The following is a 23,276-nucleotide window of genomic DNA, read 5'->3' as shown; positions in this document are numbered from 1 at the left end:
CTTTGATTAAGCATTCCACTGTGTCCAAAATAATCCTTAATAGTCCAAATCCTATGGTCTGGGCTTATTATGATGATACACCTCAAGTTAATGCAGGAGCTTTACCAACTGAACCACATCTTAGCACAAGAGATATTCTTATTGACAGAATATCTGACAGTGATACTGAAGCGTGAAGATCCTAGAATTGATATTTTACGGCATCTGTGGACAGCCACAGCGGTGACGGAAAGGTGGGTCACCCCTCCCTTACACCAACAAGTTCTGCCAAGACTGCACTCTCAGCTCCGCTCAGTTGAACTGTTGAAGATCTTAGCCAGCAGAGAGACGTTGGACTGAGCCTTCTCCTCGATAACACGTGCCTTCTCCTGTGCTTTCTGGAGGCTCTTCTTGGACATGGCCTGCTTGCGAAGGCGGCTCTGCCTGATCTCGTCTTCTGTGCGGCGCTGTGTAAAATCCCATGTTTTCTCTGTCATGCTCTCTCCTCTCTTCTCCTTCTTCTTCCGAAGCTTGTCCAGTTTCTGGCTCTTCTCCACATTTGCCAGGTAGAAGTTGGTCTCCCTTTTAGCCTGCGAGATCTCGGTGCGCAGGCGCTGTTGGCGCACGGTCTGCTCATAGGCCAGGCGTTCGCTCAGATGGCACCAGAAAAACTTGTGCAGGTACTGGAGCAACAAGGGAAAAAAAATGCTTAAGGATGCAAAATGCAGGCAGACATTCAGTCAGATCCATCCTTATGTTTAAAACCCTGAACATCTTAGTATTTCAGAGTGACACGGGGGTCGGGGGGAAGTGATAAAGGGAAAAAATAATTCTGACAATTATAAAATGGACTCTCACGTGGTACTGGGTGTAAAAAAAAAAAAAACTGCACATGAACTGTACTCAACTGAACAGGTACCTGTGTAGAGGGAAATAGACAAAGGCCATATGAGCAGTGACACTGACACACCTTGATACACCAAAGGTCGTCGCTGAAGCGGCTTCTCTTCTTTAGCCCCACGGGGGTATTGTGCAGGCTGGCAGCCACCCGCTTCGCCACCCTCTTGTCCCTGAACTCCACCCAGCCTTCCGTGAAGTTACGAGCCCTGGAGCCCGCTTTCTTCTTCTTCCTCTTCACTATTTTGTCTGACGCACACAGTGAAGAAAAGAGAACCATTCAAACAGATTTTCTAATGAAGTAATTTAAAAAAAAAAAAAAAAAAAAGGGAGCTTCAGGCAGCAAACTCTTACGATGACAAATTAAAAAGACCAGTCTATATATGGCAGGCTCGACCAAAGAGCTTCAAAAGTAAACTGGCTGTGGTTCTCTGAGTCGAGACTGACTTTCAGAGGAATTGTATCCGTACCCTCAGGCTGTAGGAAGATCCTTCCGATTTCTCCGTAAGCACCTAACATGGTGCGTACATGACTGGGCCTTAGCCTGGGTGGGATGTGACCCAAATACAAAATCCCTGGTACTATCTTCTTGCCTATGGCCTTCTCTTTCTTCACAGGATCTTCCACGTTATCATCATCATCATCGTCGTCGTGATCCTCAGGGGCTTCAGGGTTGGACTTCACCTCTTCATCAATCTGTTCAGCTTCCATATTCGCCAAGTTCTCAGTCACCTGCATCTCCTTTTCATCTGACATCCTATAGCAGCCCCAGAAAACAATGTCTGTGGACGTAGAGCAGAGACCACACATTAATTCGCTTGGTAGACATGTTTCTACAAGGTGAAACCCGAGAGTAAACAAGTCCATTCCACAACAAACTACAAGCTTCAGCTACAGGGTTAAAAAGTGCAGCTTGCCTTGTTCAAATAGGCTCTTCTGCTTGTACAAACCGCACAAGTGAGATCGCAGCAGAACAGAAGGTACTACACGCACATTAGCTCTCAGGAGACCAGGAGAGTCGCTGCGCGTCTGTTTTAGCTGAACCGTGAACGCACCGCAGTTAATGACTTTATTAGTACATCCAAAAAAAAAAAAAAAAACACACTGCTATCAACCACTTGCGTCAAAGATTTTATTCCATGCAACACGTGGGGAACTTAGAAGAAAACTGACTGATGCACTCAGTGCGCATGTACAAAATCCCGCCTATGGTAAGCGCCCGAGGGGAGAAAAGACTCATCATACACACATAGTGAACAGTCTCCTAGTGTCACCACATCCAAAATTAAATTTCTTACAATAACACGTGCTTCGAAAGGTCCGGACTGAAACATGCCTGGTTCAGATCCTGAAAAACTGGGGAAGAAAAGCCGGGTACCCTCCGTACTATGACTGCGACGAGCCGCCTCTGCGGTGCCAAAAAAAGCGTTCGAACGGAACAAACTGTGATCGTATCAGAGACTGAGAAATACACGTGTAACACGTGGAGCCGCTTCCGACCTCTTACCAGGCAACTATTTCTCACCTCACGCTCGCGTCTGGTCCGTTCAACACACCGGCCTAAAACAGTTCAGAGTTATAAAGAGATATACAGATATATACAATACATACCCGCTCTCCGCGGGTCATTTAAATCTAATATTCAAAACTGAAACACGCATCTGATCTGCCGACCGTGCGGCTCGCTCTCGAAGCACAGCTGCGTCACTCACGCAAACACGCGTGCAGCAAACCGGAAGTAGAGAACTCCCGCGAAACACCGCGAGATACAACAGAACGTGAGGAGAAAACACAAAACGGCGTAAAATAGACAGTAAATACAGCATATGGTGGAGAAAAACCGACAGCCCCTTGCGACGAAAGACAAAGGAAAATACAACGAGGCAGTCGAACAGATGCTCTTTATAGTGTTTTCTAAGTCTCACCCGAATCATTGTTATTCTCAACATAAACTGTCCTTCTAAAGTAGGATTGCCTCAGACCTGAGAGCTTCGCATTTTTAATAAAAATAAAAATACGTCGAACAAGATTGAAGATATGGGAAATGGTGGTGCACAGAATGATGACGCTAAATGTCATATTATTCGGTATTCAAGGATCTCGAATTTCATCAAAAGATAAATGGAATTCCCTTAAAATGCATACTGTTATTACAAACTTTTATTACTTATATTAAACGAACCCAATAGAGCACAGTACTGAAATCCAACATCTGAGAATCCTTTCAAAACGTTGCCTTCTGTTAGCACCACCCACCGCAAGGTGGCGACATTATACCGGTGTACAACTTCAACTTGGCACGCGGGCGCAAATTTACCAAGAAAACTCGCAATTCCACGTTTGTATCCTTTGCGCAAAAATAACACAGTTAGAATTCTTACCACGTTTTCTGACGCGCTGTTCAAACATACATTTTCGAAAAATCAAGTTTGTTTGATAGAAACAGTGCTCACTGGTCCATGGAGAAACACACACATCAGAACCGCTTGTCCCATACGGGGTCGCGGGGAACCGGAGCCTACCCGGCAACACAGGGGGTAAGGGACACACCCAGGACGGGACGCCAGTCCATTGCAAGGCACCCCAAGCGGGACTCGAACCCAAAACCCACTGGTGAGCAGCACCTGGTCCAACCCACTGCGCCACCACGCCCCCCGTCCATGGAGAAACAACCGACTAAAAATACAGCAATCGATAAATGTTTTATTTCACGTACGTTTAACATTCTCATTTTGCCTCACGTTTTTCGCTTTTGAAAACCACTTGGAATAGACATTTATGGTTTGCACAAATTCACAAAACACACGAGCCACGGATAGATGTGGCCTAGCAAATGACAAGTCCCTAATGCACTGTTCTGCTGTATTTCTCTCTGTATTTCTCTCTGTATTTCTGTATTTGATGTATTGTAGGTAAGCAATCCCCAATATCTAAATCAATTAATCCTCTGTCGCTGTGACATGACAGGATAAATTCCTTTCACCTCTATCATAACTATAAGCATAACATCTGATTTATTACACTCTGTCAGCATGACAATTGATATGTTATATAAATATTCTGTTTTTGGCGCAGTGGGTTGGACCGGGTCCTGCTCTCTGGTGGGTCTGGGGCTCGAGTCCCACTTGGGGTGCCTTGTGACGGACTGGCGTCCTGTCCTGGGTGTGTCCCCTCCCCCTCCAGCCTTACGCCCTGTGTTGCCAGGTTCCCCTCTGGTTCCCCGTGACGCTGTATGGGACAAGCGGTTCAGAAAATGTGTGTGTGATGATGTTAGAATCCATTGGTTTATGGGCTTCGTCTCTGTATTCACTGCATTCATTTGGACCTGCCGTTGTGTTCACCATTGTCTTGGCTCTAAGGAAGGACTTTAGTGTTCTCTCCAGGACTGCAGAAGGATGCAGACATGGAAAGGAAAAGAGGAAAACCCCTCTCGTGTTCTGGAGGATGTGCTTCTTCCCCCTATGGGGACTGTACTGAAGCTTTCATATGCATGGCTGTGTGCGTGTCGCATGTGTGTTCCTGCATTATTGAGGGGGAGGACTCGGGCATGCCAAGTGCTTCTCAGTTTTGTCTGTGGTCCGTCTGTCTGTTTAAATTTAAACCTTTGTGTCGTGTTTGGGACCTCCAGAGGGGAAGGAAGGGATGAGAGTGTGCTTCATATTGAAGACAGTTACTCAAAGAATGAGATGGTGGTTTCTTTTCTTATGAGGGTGTTGCAGGTGAGATTATATTGACATTACTCTAAAGAAGTTCATTTTAGTGTTAATTTTGGTCTCTTGTGTTCCATACATATTTTGCAAGGCAATGCTGACATTTGATAATAGAAAGGTTACCATAAATCTCAGAAATAAACAGAAAAAAAACCCTGTAGATAATATCAGAGAAACAAGGGCTCACTCATAACTGTAAATTTAATCAACATGACAGACCAAGGTCTTTTATTTCCCTTTTATTAAGTGACTCAGTGGAGCTTCAGGAGTACTATGCCTTTGGTGGCCTTCCCTTCCCAGCACAGCCGGCTGAACAGATTCACTCATTGCACCCTCGGGAATGTGGTGCAGATGGAACTGGGAAATTGTTCTCAGTTTAAAACACCTATCAGTGCATGGGATGCCACAAATCTTATGCTTTAAAACTATGATTTTTCTCACATTTGTAAAATATTACATCTGGTTATGGCTCAATCTACAGGATAAATTTTTTTTATTTGGCCGTGGTGTGAACTTTACATATCAATCTAGAATTTAGTCAGTTTTGTGGAGGAATATACACCCATTATTCACATATTGGGGTCAGTTCATTTTGTGAAATCACAGCCTTTGGTACATTCCTGTTATTAGGGAGCAAAATTATGAAAATTTCTTATGGTAAAAATAATTGCTTTCTGAAAAACATTGCCTAAAATTAATTACTAAAAATATCAAAAGAAAGGGTATTTTATTTTAATACGCGATAATGTGATAGTGGTGCATTGGGGCACAGGAGACTGGATTTAGATGTGGGATTGTTTACTGGAATTGTTGAAGAGGCAAAGTAAATCTTGTGGTTGGGTGCAGGTGAAGATTCAAACTTGATGGACGAATGTTGTTCCAAGGATAATCCACAGACGTGGATGAAGGGACAGAGCGAAGGATGTGGCTGTGGAAGACAGGATTCAGGGACAAGGAAATGGGCAGATGCAAGGAGCAGGTCAGGTAAGGCGAATGAATAGTTCAGGAATGCAGAGGGGACAGTTGTCTCAATGAGATTCTGCAACCAGGAAGCGGTGAAGTTGTACCCTTCATACCCTGCTGCATTTATTATGGCCAGGTGCTTACGGCTGGGATGTGGTCATGGGCATGACAGTACCCCTGTGCCCCCTCATGGGCTGCCCTGCAACCCCTGGAAAGGGGACGACCTCTGGGATGAAGTGCCGGCCAGTCTGGATAGTCTCTGTGGAAGTCTGAGATCAGCAATGGGTCTAGAATATCACGTGCATACCCTTCCCAGTCTACCAGGTAGTACAGACCCCCCGGGCCAACGCTTGGAGTTGAAGAGGGAGCAAATGGTGTATGGCGCGGCTCCGTCCACCTCCAGATCAGGGGTGTCAGTATCCCCCTGAGAAGCGTGGAAGAGCAAGGTCTTTGTAGGGCTTCAACAAAGACATATGGAGAGTGAAACATATGTGAGAGTAGTTGCAACCTGTACGTGACTGAGAGTGGCATGCCAGATTACTTTGAAGGGCCTGATGAACTAGCAACTAAGTTTTAACTGAACGTCTTGGGTGGTGTAGGTGTTTCTGGGTGGTCCACGAGACCTCTTTGCTGCTCCAATACCAGGTGTCCACGGTGGGTACGTCACTGGGGCCAGGGTGCCATGGAAACAGAGGAGGCTAATACCCTAAAAGATACCGAAAGTGAGACAATCCTGTGGACAAGTGGGAGAGGGAATTGTGGGCATACTTCACCCAAGGCAGGAAACGTGACCACTGAGTCTGTCCCTGACTGCACTAACTCCATAAGAAGCGGCCCAGGTCCTGGTTCAGGCGCTGCACCTGTCCATTAGCCTGGGGATGTTAGCCCGAGGTGAGGCTGGATGTGTCCGGCTTCTGCCAGAATGCTCTCCACACTCTTGATGTGAAACTGGGGGCTCCAGTCAAAGACTTTGTCTTCAGGTAAGCCGTACAGGTGAAATACATGGTGGAACAGTTGTTCTGTGGTGTCTAGGGCCATGGAGAGTTGAGACATGGGGATCAGACAGCAGACCTTGGAAAAACGGTCAATGACAACCAAGATGATGGGGTTACCTTCGGGGGTGGCAGATCCATCAGAAAATTGCCTGCCACGTGGGATCATGCCCAGGAAGGAACAGGGAGAGGCTCCAGCAACACAACGGGCTTCTGATTCGAGGTCTTCATCTGGGCACATACCTCGTATGCCTCCACGAACTCCTTGATATCCTCTCAGATGGAGGGCCATCAGTACTTCTTCTGGAGCAGGGAGAGGGTCTGGTGACTGCCTGGATGGCCCTTGGCTGGGGAGTCGTACACCCAGTGGAAAGGAGGCCGCATTCTCACTGGAACGTATTCCTTTCCTGCTGGGGTGTCCACGGGCCTGAGCTTCTCCTTCTGGGCTGTCTTGAGGTCCTGCAGCAATTGCCATTGCACAGGAGCAATGAAACAAGACGTAGGCAGGATGGATTCTGCTGGAGTCATTACCGCGTTCTTGTCATGTTTGTGTTTTTTGACCCAAGTCGATACAACACAGTGTACCTAAACCTAGTGAAAAACAGCACCCACCGTGCTTGTCAGGGATTTAGTTGGTGGGCTGTCTGTAATTACTTTAGGTTCTGGTGGTCTGTGAGGACCAAGAACGGGTTACTGGCCCCCTCCTGCCAATGCCTCCATTCTTCCAAGGCCAGCTTAATGGCTAGCAAATCCCGGTTTCCAATGTCATAATTACGCTTGGCAGGTGATAGCTTACGCGAAAAATAAGCACAGAGGTAGATTTTTGATGGAGTTCCCTGTCTCTGGGAGTGAACTGCCCTGACTCCTACGGCTGAGCCATCTAACTCCACTATGAAAGGTCGTATCGGCTCCGGGTGTTGGAGCACCAGGGCAGATGTGAACCGGATCTTTAACTCCCAGAAGTTTTCTAGGGCTTCTGGGGACCACACAAGCTGGGTTCCCTTTCCCCGAAGCAGGGAGGTGAGTGGAGCTACCATGGAGTTGAAATCCTAAATGAAGCAGCGGTAAAAGTTTGTAAAACCCTTACACTGCTGCAGCACTTTCACAGAGGTCAGCCTAGGCCAGTCTACATTTACATTTATTCATTTAGCAGATGCTTTTCTCCAAAGCAACATACATCTCGTAGTCTAGAGAAGTCTAGAACAGCTTATACCTTCTTGCAGTTCATAGCTACTCCTTCAAGGCTCAGGATGAACCCCAGGAAATCAACATGCTTTTGGTGAAAGACGGACTTTTCCCCTTTCACAAAGAGGTTTGTTGTGCAGCAACCTCCACAACATCTGACACACATGCTACACGTTCTCCTCCATAGAGCCAGAGAAAATCAAAATGTCATCTAGATATACCAGGGCACATTTGTTGACCAGATCCCCCAACACACAATTAACAAAGGCCTGCGACACAAAGGGTGCATTTGCTAACCCGAATGGCATTACCAAATATTTGTAATGACCCAAGGCAGCTTCCACTTGTCCCTCTCCCTAATCTGGACCAGATTGTATATACACTTCGTGGGTCCAATTTTGTAAAAACCTTGGCCCCATGAACCTACTCCAGCATCACAGTAATGAGGGGTAAGGAATGTGGATGCTTTACTGTGATATCGTTGAGTCCGTAGTAATCGATACATGGATGCAATCCCCTGTCCTTTTTCCCAAAAAAAAAAAAAAACCCTGCCAAAGCTGGAGAGGTTGTGGGCTTAATAATGCTGGGGGCCATAGCCTCGGCCGCGTACTCCACGTACCCCAGATGATTAAACACAACCTCAAATTGCTTCTTGAAGTGGCCATAGGAGGTGGTGGTGCGGTTTCTCCAGATCGCTGTTCCCCAGTCCAATGCAGGTCTGGTCAACAAAGACACTAGGTAAGTCAGCCGGTTTTCGTCCGTGCAATATATGTTGGGTAGGCTGGAGAAGACAAATTCACATTGTAGAAGACTCCCCTGGCATTTTTCCAGGAGCTATCGTACTGCATGGGCGTGGGCGAGCCTGGGGCCCTTTGCTGGGACAGATGTTGCTGCAACTGGGGATGATGCAGAAGGATGTGCGGAAGCGGTGGCTCCTTTGGGTTCCTGCACTCTCCCTTGTTGGAGAAGCCGCGGGATCTCTTGGATGGACTTCAATATCTGCTGCAGGGTCTGTTCGTGGGAACTGAGAACAACTCCCTGGGCTGAAATCGCGGTCCGAAGTCTCTTGATTTTCGCTGGGTTCATGTTGTAAAATGGAATCTTCTCTGACAGCGATATGTTGGCACAGGAGATAGGACCCAGATGCGGGATCCTTTATTGGAATGTTGAAAGGGCAAATCAAATCTCATAGTCAGGGGCAGGCAAATGTTCAAACTCAAGGGGCAAACATTGTTCCAAGGATGATCCAGAGATGTAGTCAAAGGGACAAAGTGAAGGACGTGGCCATGGGAGACAGGATTTAGAGACGAGGATACGAGTGAGGGAACAAGGAAGGGTGATGTAAGGAGCAGGTACGGTAAGGTGGGTGAATGGTTCAGGAGTGCAATTTCATTGGACGGTTGTCTCAATGAGATTCTGCAACCAGGGAATGGTGGAGTGGTACCCTTTATACCTCGCTGCGTTGATTATGGCCAGATGCTTGTAGCTGGGGTGTGGTCATGGGTGTGACAGATAATGCCAGCAACATATTTTGTAGTATTGGTAACAAAAATTATTACTTCTGGCATGTCTTTTAATGTTATGTTTCCAGTCATTCAGTCATTATTATTATGCACTGCAGAGTTGCAGAGGTCTAGAGTCTGTGCAGAAAGCATAGGGCATGAGACAGGGTACACCCTGGATGGAGAAATTTGAGTAATTTTGCTCAGAGATGTTTACTGAGGCTTGTCACATGGATTGGCATTAGTTCAAAGCGATTAAAGTCCGGGTTGCTGGTGTTGAGAAAAGGAAGGCCTATACATAAGTTCCACTTTAGCATATTGAGCATGCTGTTCCATCTACCATGCAGAAGCTAATGAAGTGTTTAGGAAAGTGGTTTGCTAGCAGTTTGAGAGATACAGTGGTAATTCAGGTAGCTTTCCAATAGTTGGAGGGGTGGTTAGCAGGAGTGGTTAAGTCAGGACTTCCAGGTAAGTTTAAAGCATTGGCACATCAGTACTGGATGCTACAAAGTCTTCTCTAGACCCTTTTTGTTTATGAAGCCCCAATAATGACAGCTGTTGAATTCAAGAGCATGATAAGCGGAGACCAAAGAAAGAAAGATGTAGATATGTGAGGAACTGGTGTAGCAGTATTACACAAAGGGCTGGAGCAGAAGGAGGCTGCAGGAACTTTGCAGGAAAAACACAAAGACACCCAAAAAAAAAGAAAAACACAATGAGGCAGTAGCTCATGTTGTCTTCACTGTCAGTGTTTTTTTAATTCTCACCCATATCATTGCAATTCTCAATATTAACTGTCCTTTCTGATTCAAATTTTCTCAAGGATCTAAGTTTTTAATTTTTAATGCTAATTAAATGTCAATCAAGATATTGGAAATGTTGCACAAATAACACTAAATGTCATATTTTGCAAATTGGTGAATCAGTGTTACTCAAAGGGCTGGAGTTGAAGGAGGCTGCAAGAGCTTTGGAGGAAAGTCTTTGTGTAGGAACTACACTGCATTGGGTGTCACAGGCAGTCAAAGGAGGAAGGCCATCAAAGGTATTAATGGGGCTGCAGAAAAGGCATTTAGAGAGCTGTGGATCAGGAGAGGTGAACCATGAGCTTAAATTAGTGGTACCTGAATGCAGGCTGGGGTCTGATTAACCCTGGTTAGGTCTCCTGGGCAAAGGTGTCTGATGATGAAAGATCCAAAACACCCAGTGACCCCAGTTTACACCACTGATGATGTGTCCAGGTGCATCCCAGAATAAAGAAATATATAAAGAAGTTATCAAGAAAAAAATTATAAAGAAATAGAGTTCACTTCCAATGTCATTCACTCATCAATTATTTGTTTAGTTGCTGCTTTTCTTCAAAGCAACTTAGAATGTTTAACCCATTTCTACAACTGAGTAATTTTAATGGAAGTTGCAAGGGTATGGACAGGAGGTGGAGGCAGAAGTAGAGAACAGATCTGGTTGGACCAAAAATATTTATTATTCTTTGCTTAAAAAGATTATCTTCACTAATAACAAAACACTTTAACCCAAGCCAAATACAAAAATAAATGGTGATGATTCAATGATTTAGAAAAGAAAATGTAGCATTTGAGCCATGGGGCACTTAGACCTTTACACCAACAGCAATAAACAGCTCTATTCCTTTTTTGTTTTCTCTTCTCCTCTGTGTCTCTCCAACTAGTAACCTAATACAACCTTTTATAGCAGTAACCCTGCCTTTCTGGCTACACCATTACAGCCTCAACAACTAATTCCAAGATACATATTCCCCAAAATAATAACACCCAACAAAATAAATACAAAAACATACAAAACATTTTCCTTTATCTGTTATAAATGTCCCTATTTTACAATATGTAAAAACATTCATTCCATTACACAGTAAGACACCCCTGTCAAGTTGGTTGTGCCCAATGACTAAGACCTAGAAATACACCGAGTGGTTCACTCTTCCAGGTTTTATAATACAAGCTAACCACCACAATGAAAATACAGAGTTTCTGAACAGTAAGCAATGAGTTTACTGGCATTATTTTTGAAAACTACAATAAATATATTTACTTGTAACAACCAACTGCATGTTACTTGTCACACTTCCTTAATAAAACAACAAATGTTAATAGTTAATGAGGAAACATGGATACTGGTAGACCTCTCCCGGCACCCAAACCTGGTTCAAACAGAAAATGTTGAAATAATGAACCAAAATGAACAGTGAAACAATACAAAGTGAAATGCATATGAACAGGCAGCAGCAGCAACAAGATTCTGTATTTTATTGATATTTTTGCCGGCATCTTGCTGAATCTTAGCTACCAGCACGCCCGCCACAGCTCGGTATGTGACAGAAGTAAATTATGTGCCTTAATCAAAGTTACTACAGCAGAAAACAGGACCTGAAGTGACTGGGTCAAGTGGTGAGTGCAAGGTGGCAGTTCTCATCACTACACTAGCCATTGCCATTACACTGGACTGTACTCTGCAAAGCACACAGGCACTGTGCTGGTAATAGTGTTGTGTAGTGTTACTATCAAATATTTCTGAGTAGATGATCTTCATTTGCTCTGCGTCTTTACTGAGTCATTAATGTTTTATTTACACTACACACACACACACTTTCTGAACCGCTTGTCCCATACAGGGTTGCGGGGAACCGGAGCCTAACCCAGCAACTCAGGGCATAAGGCTGGAGGGGGAGGGGACACACCCAGGACAGGACACCAGACCATTGCAAGGCACCCCAAGCGGGACTCAAACCCCAGACCCACCGGAGAGCAGGACCTGGTCCAACCCACTGCGCCACCGCGCCCCCGGTTATTTACACTAGTGTAAGGTTATTTATGTTATTAAAGCAGTTTATATGATATCCATCCATCTATCCATCCATCCATCCTTCCATCTTCCTCCACTTATCTGGGAACGGGTCGCGGGGGCAGTAGTCTAAGCAGAGCCCCCCAGACTTCCCTCTCCCCGCAAACCTCCTCCACCTCCGTAGTCTCTCCAACGTGTTCTAGGTCTGCCCCGAGGCCTCCTCCCAGTGGGACGTGCCCGGGACACCTTCCCAGGGAGGCGTCCAGGAGGCATCCGGAACAGATGCCCGAGCCACCTCAACTGGCTCCTCTCGATGCGAAGGAGCAGCGGCTCTACTCCGAACTCCTCCCGGGTGACTGAGCTCTTCACCCTATCCCTAAGGGTGCGCCCAGCCACTCTGCGGAGGAAACTCATTTCTGCCGCATGTATCCGCGATCTCATTCTTTCGGTCACGATCCAGAGTTCATGACCATAGGTGAGGGTAGGAACGTAGATCGACCGGTAAATTGAGAGCTTCGCCTTACGACTCAGCTCCTTCTTCACCACAACAGACCGGTACAATGACCGCATTACTGCGGACGCTGCACCGATCCGTCCGTCAACCTGCCACTCCATTTTTCCCTCACTCGTGAACAAGACCCCGAGATACTTAAACTCCTCCACTTGAGGGAGGAGCTCCCCCCCTAACCCGGAGGGGGCAATCCACCTTTTTCCGACTGAGGAGCATGGTCTCGGATTTGGAGGTGCTGATTCTCATTTCCGCCGCTTCGCACTCAGCTGCAAACCTCTCCAGTGCACGCTGTAAGTCTTGATTCGATGAAGCCAACAGGACCACATCATCCGCAAAAAGCAGAGACGAGATCCTGCGGCCACCAAAACAGACACCCTCCGTTCCCTGGCTGCGCCTAGAAATTCTGTCCATAAAGATAATGAACAGAATCGGTGACAAAGGGCAGCCCTAGCGGAGTCCAACATGCACCGGGAACAGGCCTGACTTACTGCCGGCAATGCGAACCAAGCTCCTGCTCCGGTCATACAGGGAACAAACAGCCCGTAGCAACGAGCCCCGAACCCCATAATCCCGAAGTACCCCCCACAGGATGCCACGAGGGACACGGTCGAATGCCTTCTCCAGGTCCACAAAACACATATGGACTGGTTGGGCAAACTCCCATGAACCCTGCAACACCCTAGTGAGGGTATAGAGCTGGTGCAGTGTTCCACGGCCAGGGCGAAAACCGCATTGCTCCTCCTGGATCCGAGGTTCGACTATCGGTCGGATTCTCCTCTCCAGTACCCCGGCATGGACTTTCCCAGGGAGGCTAAGGAGTGTGATTCCCGTATAGTTGGAACACACTCTCCGGTCCCCCTTCTTAAAAAGAGGGACCACCACCCCAGTCTGCCAGTCCAGAGGCACCATCCCCGAACTCCACGCAATGCTGCAGAGGCGTGTCAGCCAAGACAGCCCCACAACATCCAGAGACTTGAGAAACTCGGGGCGGATCTCATCCACCCCCGGAGCCTTGCCACCGAGGAGTTTTTTGACTACCTCAGCAACTTCAGCCAGGGTAATGGACGAGCCCCCTCCGAGTCCCAGGCCTCAGCTTCCTCTACGGAAGGCGTGTCGGAGGGATTGAGGAGATCTTCAAAGTACTCCTTCCACCGCCCGACGACATCCTCAGTTGAGGTCAGCAGCGCCCCACTTCCACTGTAAACAGTCTTGGCGGAACACTGCTTCCCCCCTCTGAGTCGTCGGACGGTTTGCCAGAATCTCTTTGAGGCCGACCGAAAGTCTTCCTCCATGGCCTCACCGAACTCCTCCCAGGCCCGAGTTTTTGCCGCGGCGACTGCCAGAGCCGCGCTCCGTCTGGCCCGCCGGTACCCGTCAGCTGCTTCAGGAGTCCCATGAGCCAGCCAGGCCCGATAGAACTCCTTCTTCAGCTTGACGGTATCCCTTACCTCTGGTGTTCACCTCTGGTGTTTACATAAGACTTTATGGCCGCAGCTCCGAACCGCCGCCCCGACAATGGAGGTGTGGAACATAGTCTATTTGGACTCAATGTCCCCAGTCTCCCTCGGGACCTGGTTGAAGCTCTGCCAGAGGTGGGAGTTGAAGACCTCTCTGACAGGGGCCTCTGCCAAACGTTCCTAACAGACCCTCACTATGCGTTTGGGCCTGCCAGGTCTGTCCAGCTTTTCCCCCGCCATCAAATCCAACTCACCACTAGGTGGTGATCAGTTGACAGCTCAGCCCCTCTCTTCACCCGAGTGTCCAAGACATATGGCCGAAGATCAGAAGAAACGACTACAAAGTCGATCATCGACCTCCGACCTAGGGTGTCCTGGTGCCAAGTGCACTGATGGACACCCTTATGCATGAACATGGTGTTTGTTATGGACAAACCGTGACTAGCACAGAAATCCAATAACAACTCACCGCTCGGGTTCAGATCAGGGAGGCCGTTCCTCCCAATCACGCCCCTCCAGGTGTCACAGTCGCTGCCCACATGGGCGTTAAAATCCCCCAGTAGAACGACAGAGTCCCCAGTGGGAGCGCTTTCCAGCACGCCCCCCAGGGACTCTAAAAAGGCCGGGTACTCTACACTGCGGCTAGGTGCATAAGCACAAACGACAGTGAGAGACCGTTCCCTGACCCGAAGGCGCAGGGAGACGACCCTCTCATTCACCGGGGTAGACTCCAACACATGGCGGCTGAACTGGGGGGCTATTAATAAGCTCACACCCGCCCGCCGCCTCTCACCCTGGGCAACGCCAGAATAGTGGAGAGTCCACCCTTGGTCGAGAAGAGTGGTTCCAGAACCCAAGCTGTGAGTGGAAATGAGCCCAACTATATCTAGACGGTATCTCTTAACTTCCCGCACCAGCTCAGGCTCCTTCCCCGCCAGTGAGGTGACATTCCAAGTCCCAAAAGCCAGAGTTGGCGCCCGAGGTTTGGGTCGGCCGGGCACTCGGCCCCGACCACTGCACAAATCACAATGCACCGGCCCCTTATGTCCTCTCCGGCAGGTGGTGAGCCCACCGAAGAATGATGTTATATGATATATATGGGCTAATAGTTACATGTTTATTTCTAATATTTAGTATTAAAATGCAGCATGTTGTGTAGTGGTAGTGTAGTGTAGAGCTATCAATCACCTTGAATCCCTTTCAGATCACTCCTATTGTGATCACCTAACAGCAACATAAACTTTCATAACACTGTCAGTGTATTTAAAGCTCTTTGTGTATTGTGAACATTTATTTCCTGAGTTGTACAGTGACTTGGAGCAAAGCATCTGCTAAATGAATAAATATAAAGACCCAGGTTTGAATCACATGTCCTGTTCTAACATCCCCAATCAACATACGTACCTGGAATTGTTCCAATAAAAATTCCTTAGAGGCACCTATGCATAAATAATTGTAAGTTGCTTAGTATTTTATGTGCTTTTGGAAAAAAAAAAATACATCAGCTAAATGAATTAATTTGGGAGACTGCCAATGTCATAGAGAGGAAGTAAAAAGTATGTACAGCTGTTGGCTTTTCATGTGTTAAATAATTTGAAGGAATATATGTCTCAATGCAGTTTCTATATTGAAAAAGAAGAATCCAGCAACCACCATTTGACCCTACTGGTACATTAACAGTCATTGTTTCTAGGTTATTTAGAGGACAATACACTAGACTTAAGAAGAAAATAGCCAGACTGACACCACTAAGGGGCAAAACTTCTGGGAGCTGAGACACCAACTGTGTATCTCTATTAAAATGGCTTATGTAAACATCTAATACAAGCCCTTGTGAAGAATAAAATACCTGTTGTAGAAGCTGAATAATTGTGTAATGAGTAAAATACTGTTGCACTGTATAATAAACCTGTTGTATGAAAAAGATGTGTTTTCGTGCATAACTCAACTTTACTCTGAGTTATATGTCACTCTAAAGAAAAGTGTCTGCTATATGAATGAATGTAAATTTAAATAAGCCACTGCAGAGGTTTTTCCTTGTACCAGAAAAAAATTATATGGGTGATCAGTATATGTAAGCCATTAAACCTATGTGTGTTACAGTACACAGATGAATATACTAGACACACAGCTCCATAAGTTCCACTGATGTCAGAATCCTGCTTCTTCTTTTCTGTATACCCACCCATATTATTATGTGTATAGATCATTATTAATATTATGTTTAAAAAAAAAGTTAATATTTTTAAAAAAATGCAAATTAAAAGGAGAATCGCTGTAACGTAGTTGAGAAATGCCGTACGGAGTATGTTTGTGTGTGCCTATTTGATTTGGAAGATGAATGACAGATCAAGATATGTGTTTGACAGGGGACTGTCCACCACATCTGTACGCGTACACAACAGCTTTAGAGCTGGGCCAGCCGGAATGTGTTGTGACAAGCATGGGGAGAAACAAAAGAAAACAGGAAGAAGAAGACAAGGGGTGATTGCTGCCAGACAGTATTACTGAGTCTATTTTAACATATGTGGCATCTGAATTTTCTGTGCTCCAGTGTAACAAATGAGCTTGTAAACCAGCCTCTTTAGGATTTTGCACATGTGACAATTAAAATGACTTCTCACATAACTTTTTTTTAGCAGTAGATACTTCAGTCATTCAGGTTAGTGGTGTGTTTTTAATGTAAACTACAGGCTAAGCAGCAACATGCACAATGGAAACAAATTTTAGAAATCTGGTTTGAGGTTTGATATGTGTACCAGTATTATTATATGTCAATCTGAAGGGAAAATTTGGCTGATAGAAATGATTGGCACAATGCAATGCAGTACATTTCTGGAAGTTGAAAAATCAGTGCACAGAACAGTAACATGTTTAATGTAAAGAACACCGAACCAGAACTGTAAGCGACTGACAGGTAATAGATGTCATGGGAACGTGAAATACCAAGGAGTCTGCTGTCAAAAATGTATCTGTCCAAAATGTGCTTTTTAATGCATTTTTAAATGTGAAAGTAGCAGTAAGATCCAAATCAGGATGTAGAGGACCAGGATACATTTATTATTTATAAAGACACATAGGACCTCTCTTTTTTAATTTTAAATGTAACATGCTGCATGTTTTATATAATGTTATATTACAGATATGTTCAGATAATGGGAAATACTGTATTTAAAAGGGGGCAAGTGGCAGAGAGCAGGTAAAGTAAAAGATGCTGCTGAAGCTAAGTGAGCCCTTTTAATGATTTAATGGAAAGAAAATGTAACTGTCATGCAAAAGACATGTAAAAAACCAGTAACTGTTTCACTGTGTATGAAGCATGTAATATCAGGCATTCTTCCTTCCTCAGTCCACAGTGCACACATGTGGCTCATTATAAACCAAAGTGAAGTGGAACGTAAATCACCTCCGCTTTTCCGGAGTCCCGCTCCCACGAGACCCTGCACCCTTCCCCCCGGGGCTTGCAGTGACATGGAGCAGTGAGTTCTGAGCCATGACCAGGTACACATCAAAGTGCATTGCTACTGAGGGAGACGCAGCCATCTGCCTGTACCCTGCCGACAACAATGGTTACAGTCAAGCACCCTTACCAATTCACCTCCACTGAGGCTTTTCACAAGCCATGAGGTGTGTCTCAACAGCTGCGTTCCAGGGGTGACAAGATCTGCTAATATCAGCGGCCAAACTAGCCAGGTGAGGCGGGGGGGGCGGGGGTCTAAATGGCATCTCCCTCCTTTGTGTCTCAGTGTTATGACGATTGTCATAGGGCAGCCACACATTTAATTCAGTGCTTTTGAACAGTGACCCAAAAAAGATATCCACATTAGTTCAAGGCGGTCGTGCTCCCGTGATCAGAGTGTATGCTCGTCCGTCGGAAATGTGCGTTCACCAATATGTGTGCGAGCTGTGCCGAAACAACTACGGTGGGACACTCACAAATGTCCGTGTGCAATCAAAACAGCCAACCTGTAGAGCACATCCAAAAGTTCAACTTGTCTGGAGATCTACATTATTACTCCTTTGAATCTTAAAATAGCAAGTGCAATGCTCTACAGTTGACCTGTCCTTGCTTCAACTACAGCCAAAGCTGTGAGAAGTATTTTTGTATTAATACCCTACTTATAATATGAATGATTTTTTTTTTGTGCATACCATCATGCTGTATTTGCCATTGTTTATCAAGTTTTTACTTTTAAATGTCATGATACTATTGATGAAAGAATGATGCGTGTGTGTGTGTGTGTGTGTGTGTGTGTGTGTGGCAAAGACAGATCAACTTCTGAACATCAAACTGAAAAAGGTGGTTCTAGGTTTGGACCCCATAGGTTAGACCATGGGACAGTGGGTCTCTGGGTCCCTCCAGCTCTGTGCTCAGGGGGTTAAGTGGAGTGAGACAAGTTTTGTGCCAGAGCTTGTAGAAAACCAAAATACTTGGTCCATCAAGACACAGAGCCATCTTCATCAGTCCAGTGAACAGTAGGTGTACACTTTGTCCCAGTACTATGGTAAAGAAGATGGGCCCTGTAAGATGCCCCCAAGATGGGCAGAGTAGCACTACACTCAGCCAATCATGTGACCAAAGACAGCCAGACTTAATTAAAGACACACGGAGTGGCTTGAGAAATAACCATTTAACTCAAAAATACATTCTGTTTCACTTGTTCGCTCTCATTTGAACAGCTCTCCCTGCCAGTCCACCACAGACGTCCGATATTCTGCTCATGTTTTTATTGTATTTCTCAGGTAGCTGATAACATCCATTGTGCTCCTCTCCCCAGTTATAGAATCGAGTTGTCTTTAATGATTTATTTGGGAATCCATTAGTAACGAAATCAAAGTTGGTGCTCATCTTTCATGCATAAAAAAAACACTGAAATTAGATGGATGTTTTATATATTTGCTGAAAATCAAGGATTTAAGTTTGTGAAAACCAAATATTTATTCAACAGAAATAATACTGTTTTCGGATGCTTCAAAGAAAAGCCTGCCCTTACCTGTGGTGCATAAACAAACACACTGCCTACAAAACCAAACATATAAACAAGCACACAAAGCAAATAAATCACTAGCTTTGGGGAGATTATTCTCTCCCCCTAAATGCTTTTCTCCACAACAACATTTCCTCTCAAGGTGCAAAGAAATGCACAATACAATTACTTATTTGCAGATCACTTGCAATACTATGAAAATGTATTGTTTAAAAAAGACATTTCATTACTGAGTACAGGCCAGCCTGTCTATTATTCATTTCAATGTCACTGTAGAATGACTTTGGGAGTCAGTTTATTTTGTTCTGGACGTTTTTTTTTCCCGCACTATAAATTGGTCTCTTCCGGGGTCCGTGAAAAGAATGACTGTGATTTCTGTAGTCATCAGTTTAAAAATAATACATAGGCAGGCAAGTATATATTCTATGTTAGAGCAACATTGGACCAAAATGGTTACTGAATCAAGTTAGAGGAAACAAAAATGTCAGATACTGTGCATTATAAGTGCCATTCAATTCAGACAAGAGTTTTCTATGATTACAGCAAATGTGGCTTACGCGGCATTTCACCCTGTGTGGCCTGTTTCTTCATGGTCAATGTTTACGTTTGTTTGTCAAAGCTGGAAAAAAAAACACTATTTCCTCACCATAGAAGGCTCGCGTTTAAAGAGAATAAATGCAGATTCGGTAAACACTTTGAGACGCCTAGAAAATATACAACAAAATTGACCATTGTGACTTAATCAAGCAGCGCGCAAGACTGATGATCCTGTTAAAATCGCAAAGCGTTCCCAGACCTCATTAAACTTTAATGAGTCCAGTATAACAAACTTTCTCTGTTGCTTTAAAATACAGCACCGCTTATGCGGGGTGTCTCTGGGGCTCAAGTCTTATCGACGTGCTTCTGTCTGAAGGCAAGTATAAGGTGGACCCTTTTCATTTTGAATGATTTTTTTTTTTTTTTTTTTAAATTTCCCCCTTTTCCCCAATTCAGGTGTTGCTGGTTGTCGGCATTATTCACCCAGTTCCACCGAGAGCTTACTGCAGGTGTTGTTGACAGAAACGAGGGGAAGTGACCCCCCCAAGCACTCTCAATCACCTACCTGGCAGTTTGTGATTTCTGGGCCTCACACTACAGAAGGATTGTTCATTTTTCTAGCAAAATGCTGGAATGGCTCTATGTATTGCATATCATTGTTACTGTTCGTTTTATATTTACTTATTTTAGCAGACACTTTTTTCCAAAGTGACTTCCAATGAGGGGGGTGTGGTGGTGCAGTGGGTTGGACTGGGTCCTGCTCTCCAGTGGATCTGGGGTTCGAGTCCCACTTGGGGTGCCTTGTGACGGACTGGCGTCCTGTCCTGGGTGTGTCCCCTCCCCCTCACGCCCTGTGTTGCCGGGTTAGGCTCCGGCTCCCCGCACCCCCGAATGGGACAAGCGGTTCAGACAGTGTGTGTGTGACTTCCAATGAACATTATGTACTGCTATCAGCCTACACGCCTGTAACAGAAGGGAGGCCGAGACGGTCATGTGCGGTGCCCGTTACGGGGTTTTATTTATGGGTAGACAGGTCAGGGGACAGAGGGACAAGGGGGAAAAAGGGGGCACAGGGAACTGGTGTCGGGGGATGGTGCTCCGGGTGTGGGATCGGGGGCTGTGTGTTCTCGCTCGTGCTTCCTGGGCCTCCAGCTTCGTCTCCGGGGTCCAGGCTCCATGCTCTCCCTCTCACTGGTCTGCCCTTGGGAAGAAATAGAGGACCTGATTAGACTCCGGTGCTGTGACCCCCCCCTCCCGGCTGGCCCTTAGCCCGCCCCGGCATGCTACAACACCTTACTCACGAAAGTGACTTGCACTGCTAGATACACTACTTACAATGGGTCCACTCATCCATACATCAATGGAACACACTCTTTCTGTGACTCACACACTATGGGTGAACCTGAACAGCATGTCTTTGGACTGTGGGAGGAAACCAGAGCACCCAGAGGAAACCCACACAGACTGAGTGGGGAATCAAACCCCCATCCTCTCGCACCACCCATTTGCTTTGAGACAGCAGCACTACTTGCTGTGCCATCATGCCACCCATTATACTGTTTTACCTTACCTACTTTCTATTTCAGTACTCCTTGTAGGTAACAATAGCTGTACACCGTAACTCTGGAACTCAGCGGAGAATGTCCGAGTTAATAGAAAACACAGGGACCAAAGCTAACCAGACAGAATGCTGAACTTCTGAAAAAAAATTCCAGGATGATGTCACATATGCATTTCACAAACAGGTGAAAACGCTTCACCACCAAGACAAGTAAAAAACATCAATCCATTTTCAATAACTGCTTGTGCTGATCAGGGCTGCAGTGAACTGGAGCCTATCTCAAGAATCATGGGGCACAAGGCGGGGGGGGAGTTATACTGTGAGTGGGATGCCGGTCCATCGCAGGGTAGCCACACATGCAGTCACTCACACTATGGAGAATTCCAATTCACCTGCACATCATGTCTATGGACACTGGGAGGAAACCAGAGCACCCAGAGGAAACCCACTCGGTCAGGGGAAGAACATGCAAACTCCACACAGACCGAGCAGGGACGTTCAGTCTCGTACCACCCAGGTACTGCGAGACAGCAGCTGCACCACCAACTAAAGACCACTGTCCAAAATTTTCAGTGTAAACATGCAAAGTTCAAGTTTCAATTTTAAAACAATTTCAAGTTCTTTTGCCAATTATATTAACAGCAGATAATAATGAACAACTTTTGCCATGAAAACATTGTTTGACAGAAGTCCATTTTGTTTCATCATTAGTAAAGTCAAGCTGAACCTGAGACCTTTGGGTCCAAAGGCAGTAGTTCTAACCAGCTCGAACCACTATGCTACCAACTGTCCCCCTATCTGTATGTTGACAGTAAATGAGTTATGGACAGGGAAACTGGAAGCTGCAAATTGTCTGATGTCAGAAAACTGCTTAGTTTATTTTATTTTGTTTTTGTATTTATTTATTCATTCACATCAATAACAATTATTCAGTCAGTTCCTTTATAGATGTCAAAGTCAAATTTTAGATATAGTACAGGATTTCAAAATGTTTTCCTCCAGCGCTCTGGTTTCCTCCCACAGTCCAAAGAGGTACAGTTCAGGTGATTTGATGACTCTAAATTACCCGCAGTGTGTGAATGGATGAGTGATTGTGTACGTGTGGCTACCCTGCGTTGAACTTGTGTCCTGTCCTGGATGTACCCCCTCACCCTTGCGCCCAGTGCTTTTGGGATAGGCTCCGGACCACCGCAACCCTTGATCAGTACTAAGCGGCTATTGAAATTGGATGGATGGATGGATGGATGGATGGATGGTTTCAAAAAGTGATGATATTTAATAACTCATATAACTCATAAGACGAGCGTTGTAGCGCAAACACAGCGTGTCCTTGCTGCGACACACACAGACATCACACACCAGCAGGAGTAAAGAGAGAAGCGTCCAGTAAAGAACAATACTGCGTCATATGTTAATCTAAAACGTGTCTCTCTCTCTCAAACACACACACTTTTAATCCCAATCTCGGTGGCCATTAGCGCAGCAGTGGGACTTGTACAGAGAGAGGGGAGAGTGAGTGAGTAAGTAAGTGAGTGAGAGAGAGAGAGACGGGGAGGAGGATGGAGGAACGAGGCTTTTAAGGGATTTGACGGTGATTTGTAGCCTCGCAGTCCCGTGGAATGTTGCGCTTTTTTTTTTTTTTTAAATTTCACTTTAATATGAATGTCACAGAGCCTCGAAAGCCACGATTTTCCACGCGCAGAAGTAAAGTGGAAGCGCTGCATGTTTTCCTCAGCTCTTCTTCTCTTGCTCATATTTAACGCTCTGCCGCCTTCCTCTGAGTTCAGCCCGAAGCGCTTGACATGGAAGAAGGTTTCGTAGTTCTTCCAAATTCCTTTCCGGCTTTAGGGGTATTTTAGTGACATAAAAAGCGCAGATTTTTTTTGAGCAGAGTTGCCTTTTCGTACAGGTTCTGGCGACGTGTCTCCAATGACCGCGGGAAGATGCCATTTTCAGGTAAGACTCCGCTCGGCATCACCTGACACCTGAGCTTCGCGTTTTTCACGAACAAACTACGCGTCTAAATATCATGTCAAAACTCTCCACAGGCACAAATGCGCGTTGGCCGCAGTAACACTTCTGCGGGCGACACGTTAAAATGAATGAACGGCCCTTGCTCTGCTCCTTTCCTCTCATCATGCACCCGAAAGTGAAGTTAAAGGACACACCAGTGACTGGCG

The 23,276-nt window shown here is 45.7% G+C and overlaps 2 protein-coding genes across 2 annotated transcripts in view; one reads left to right on the top strand and one right to left on the bottom strand.

Annotated features, from left to right (window-relative positions):
- Positions 1-27: 27 nt before the first annotated feature.
- On the bottom strand, positions 28-1,831 carry abt1 (activator of basal transcription 1). The gene is made up of 4 exons (XM_018752917.1): positions 1,794-1,831; positions 1,347-1,658; positions 950-1,125; positions 28-662 (listed from the first exon to the last, which is right to left on the bottom strand). Exons 2-4 carry the CDS (start codon positions 1,630-1,632, stop codon positions 282-284), a joined length of 843 nt encoding a protein of 280 aa, XP_018608433.1. The 5' UTR covers positions 1,633-1,658; positions 1,794-1,831; the 3' UTR covers positions 28-281.
- Positions 1,832-22,776: 20,945 nt separating this feature from the next.
- The window catches only part of grm6a (glutamate receptor, metabotropic 6a), a 65,163-nt gene continuing 64,663 nt past the window's right edge, over positions 22,777-23,276 (top strand). The window contains exon 1 of the mRNA XM_018753029.2: positions 22,777-23,052. The gene's annotated coding sequence lies outside the window, so the exon portion shown is untranslated. The remainder of the gene's footprint in view (positions 23,053-23,276) is intronic.

Source organism: Scleropages formosus, chromosome 1 (genome assembly GCF_900964775.1).
Source record: "Scleropages formosus chromosome 1, fSclFor1.1, whole genome shotgun sequence".
NCBI classification, from domain to species: Eukaryota; Metazoa; Chordata; class Actinopteri; order Osteoglossiformes; family Osteoglossidae; genus Scleropages; species Scleropages formosus.
Note: the sequence above shows the minus strand (reverse complement) of the source record. Positions and strands in the feature narration are given on the sequence as shown.

Excerpts from the sequence above, each read along its gene's own strand:
- abt1 (XM_018752917.1), bottom strand. The coding sequence starts at position 1,632 with ATGTCAGATGAAAAGGAGATGCAGGTGACTGAGAACTTGGCGAATATG. Across the intron at positions 1,126-1,346 it reads GATCTTCCTACAGCCTGAGG|ACAAAATAGTGAAGAGGAAG; the intron begins GTACGGATACAA and ends TGTGTGCGTCAG. Across the intron at positions 663-949 it reads ACGACCTTTGGTGTATCAAG|TACCTGCACAAGTTTTTCTG; the intron begins GTGTGTCAGTGT and ends TTGTTGCTCCAG.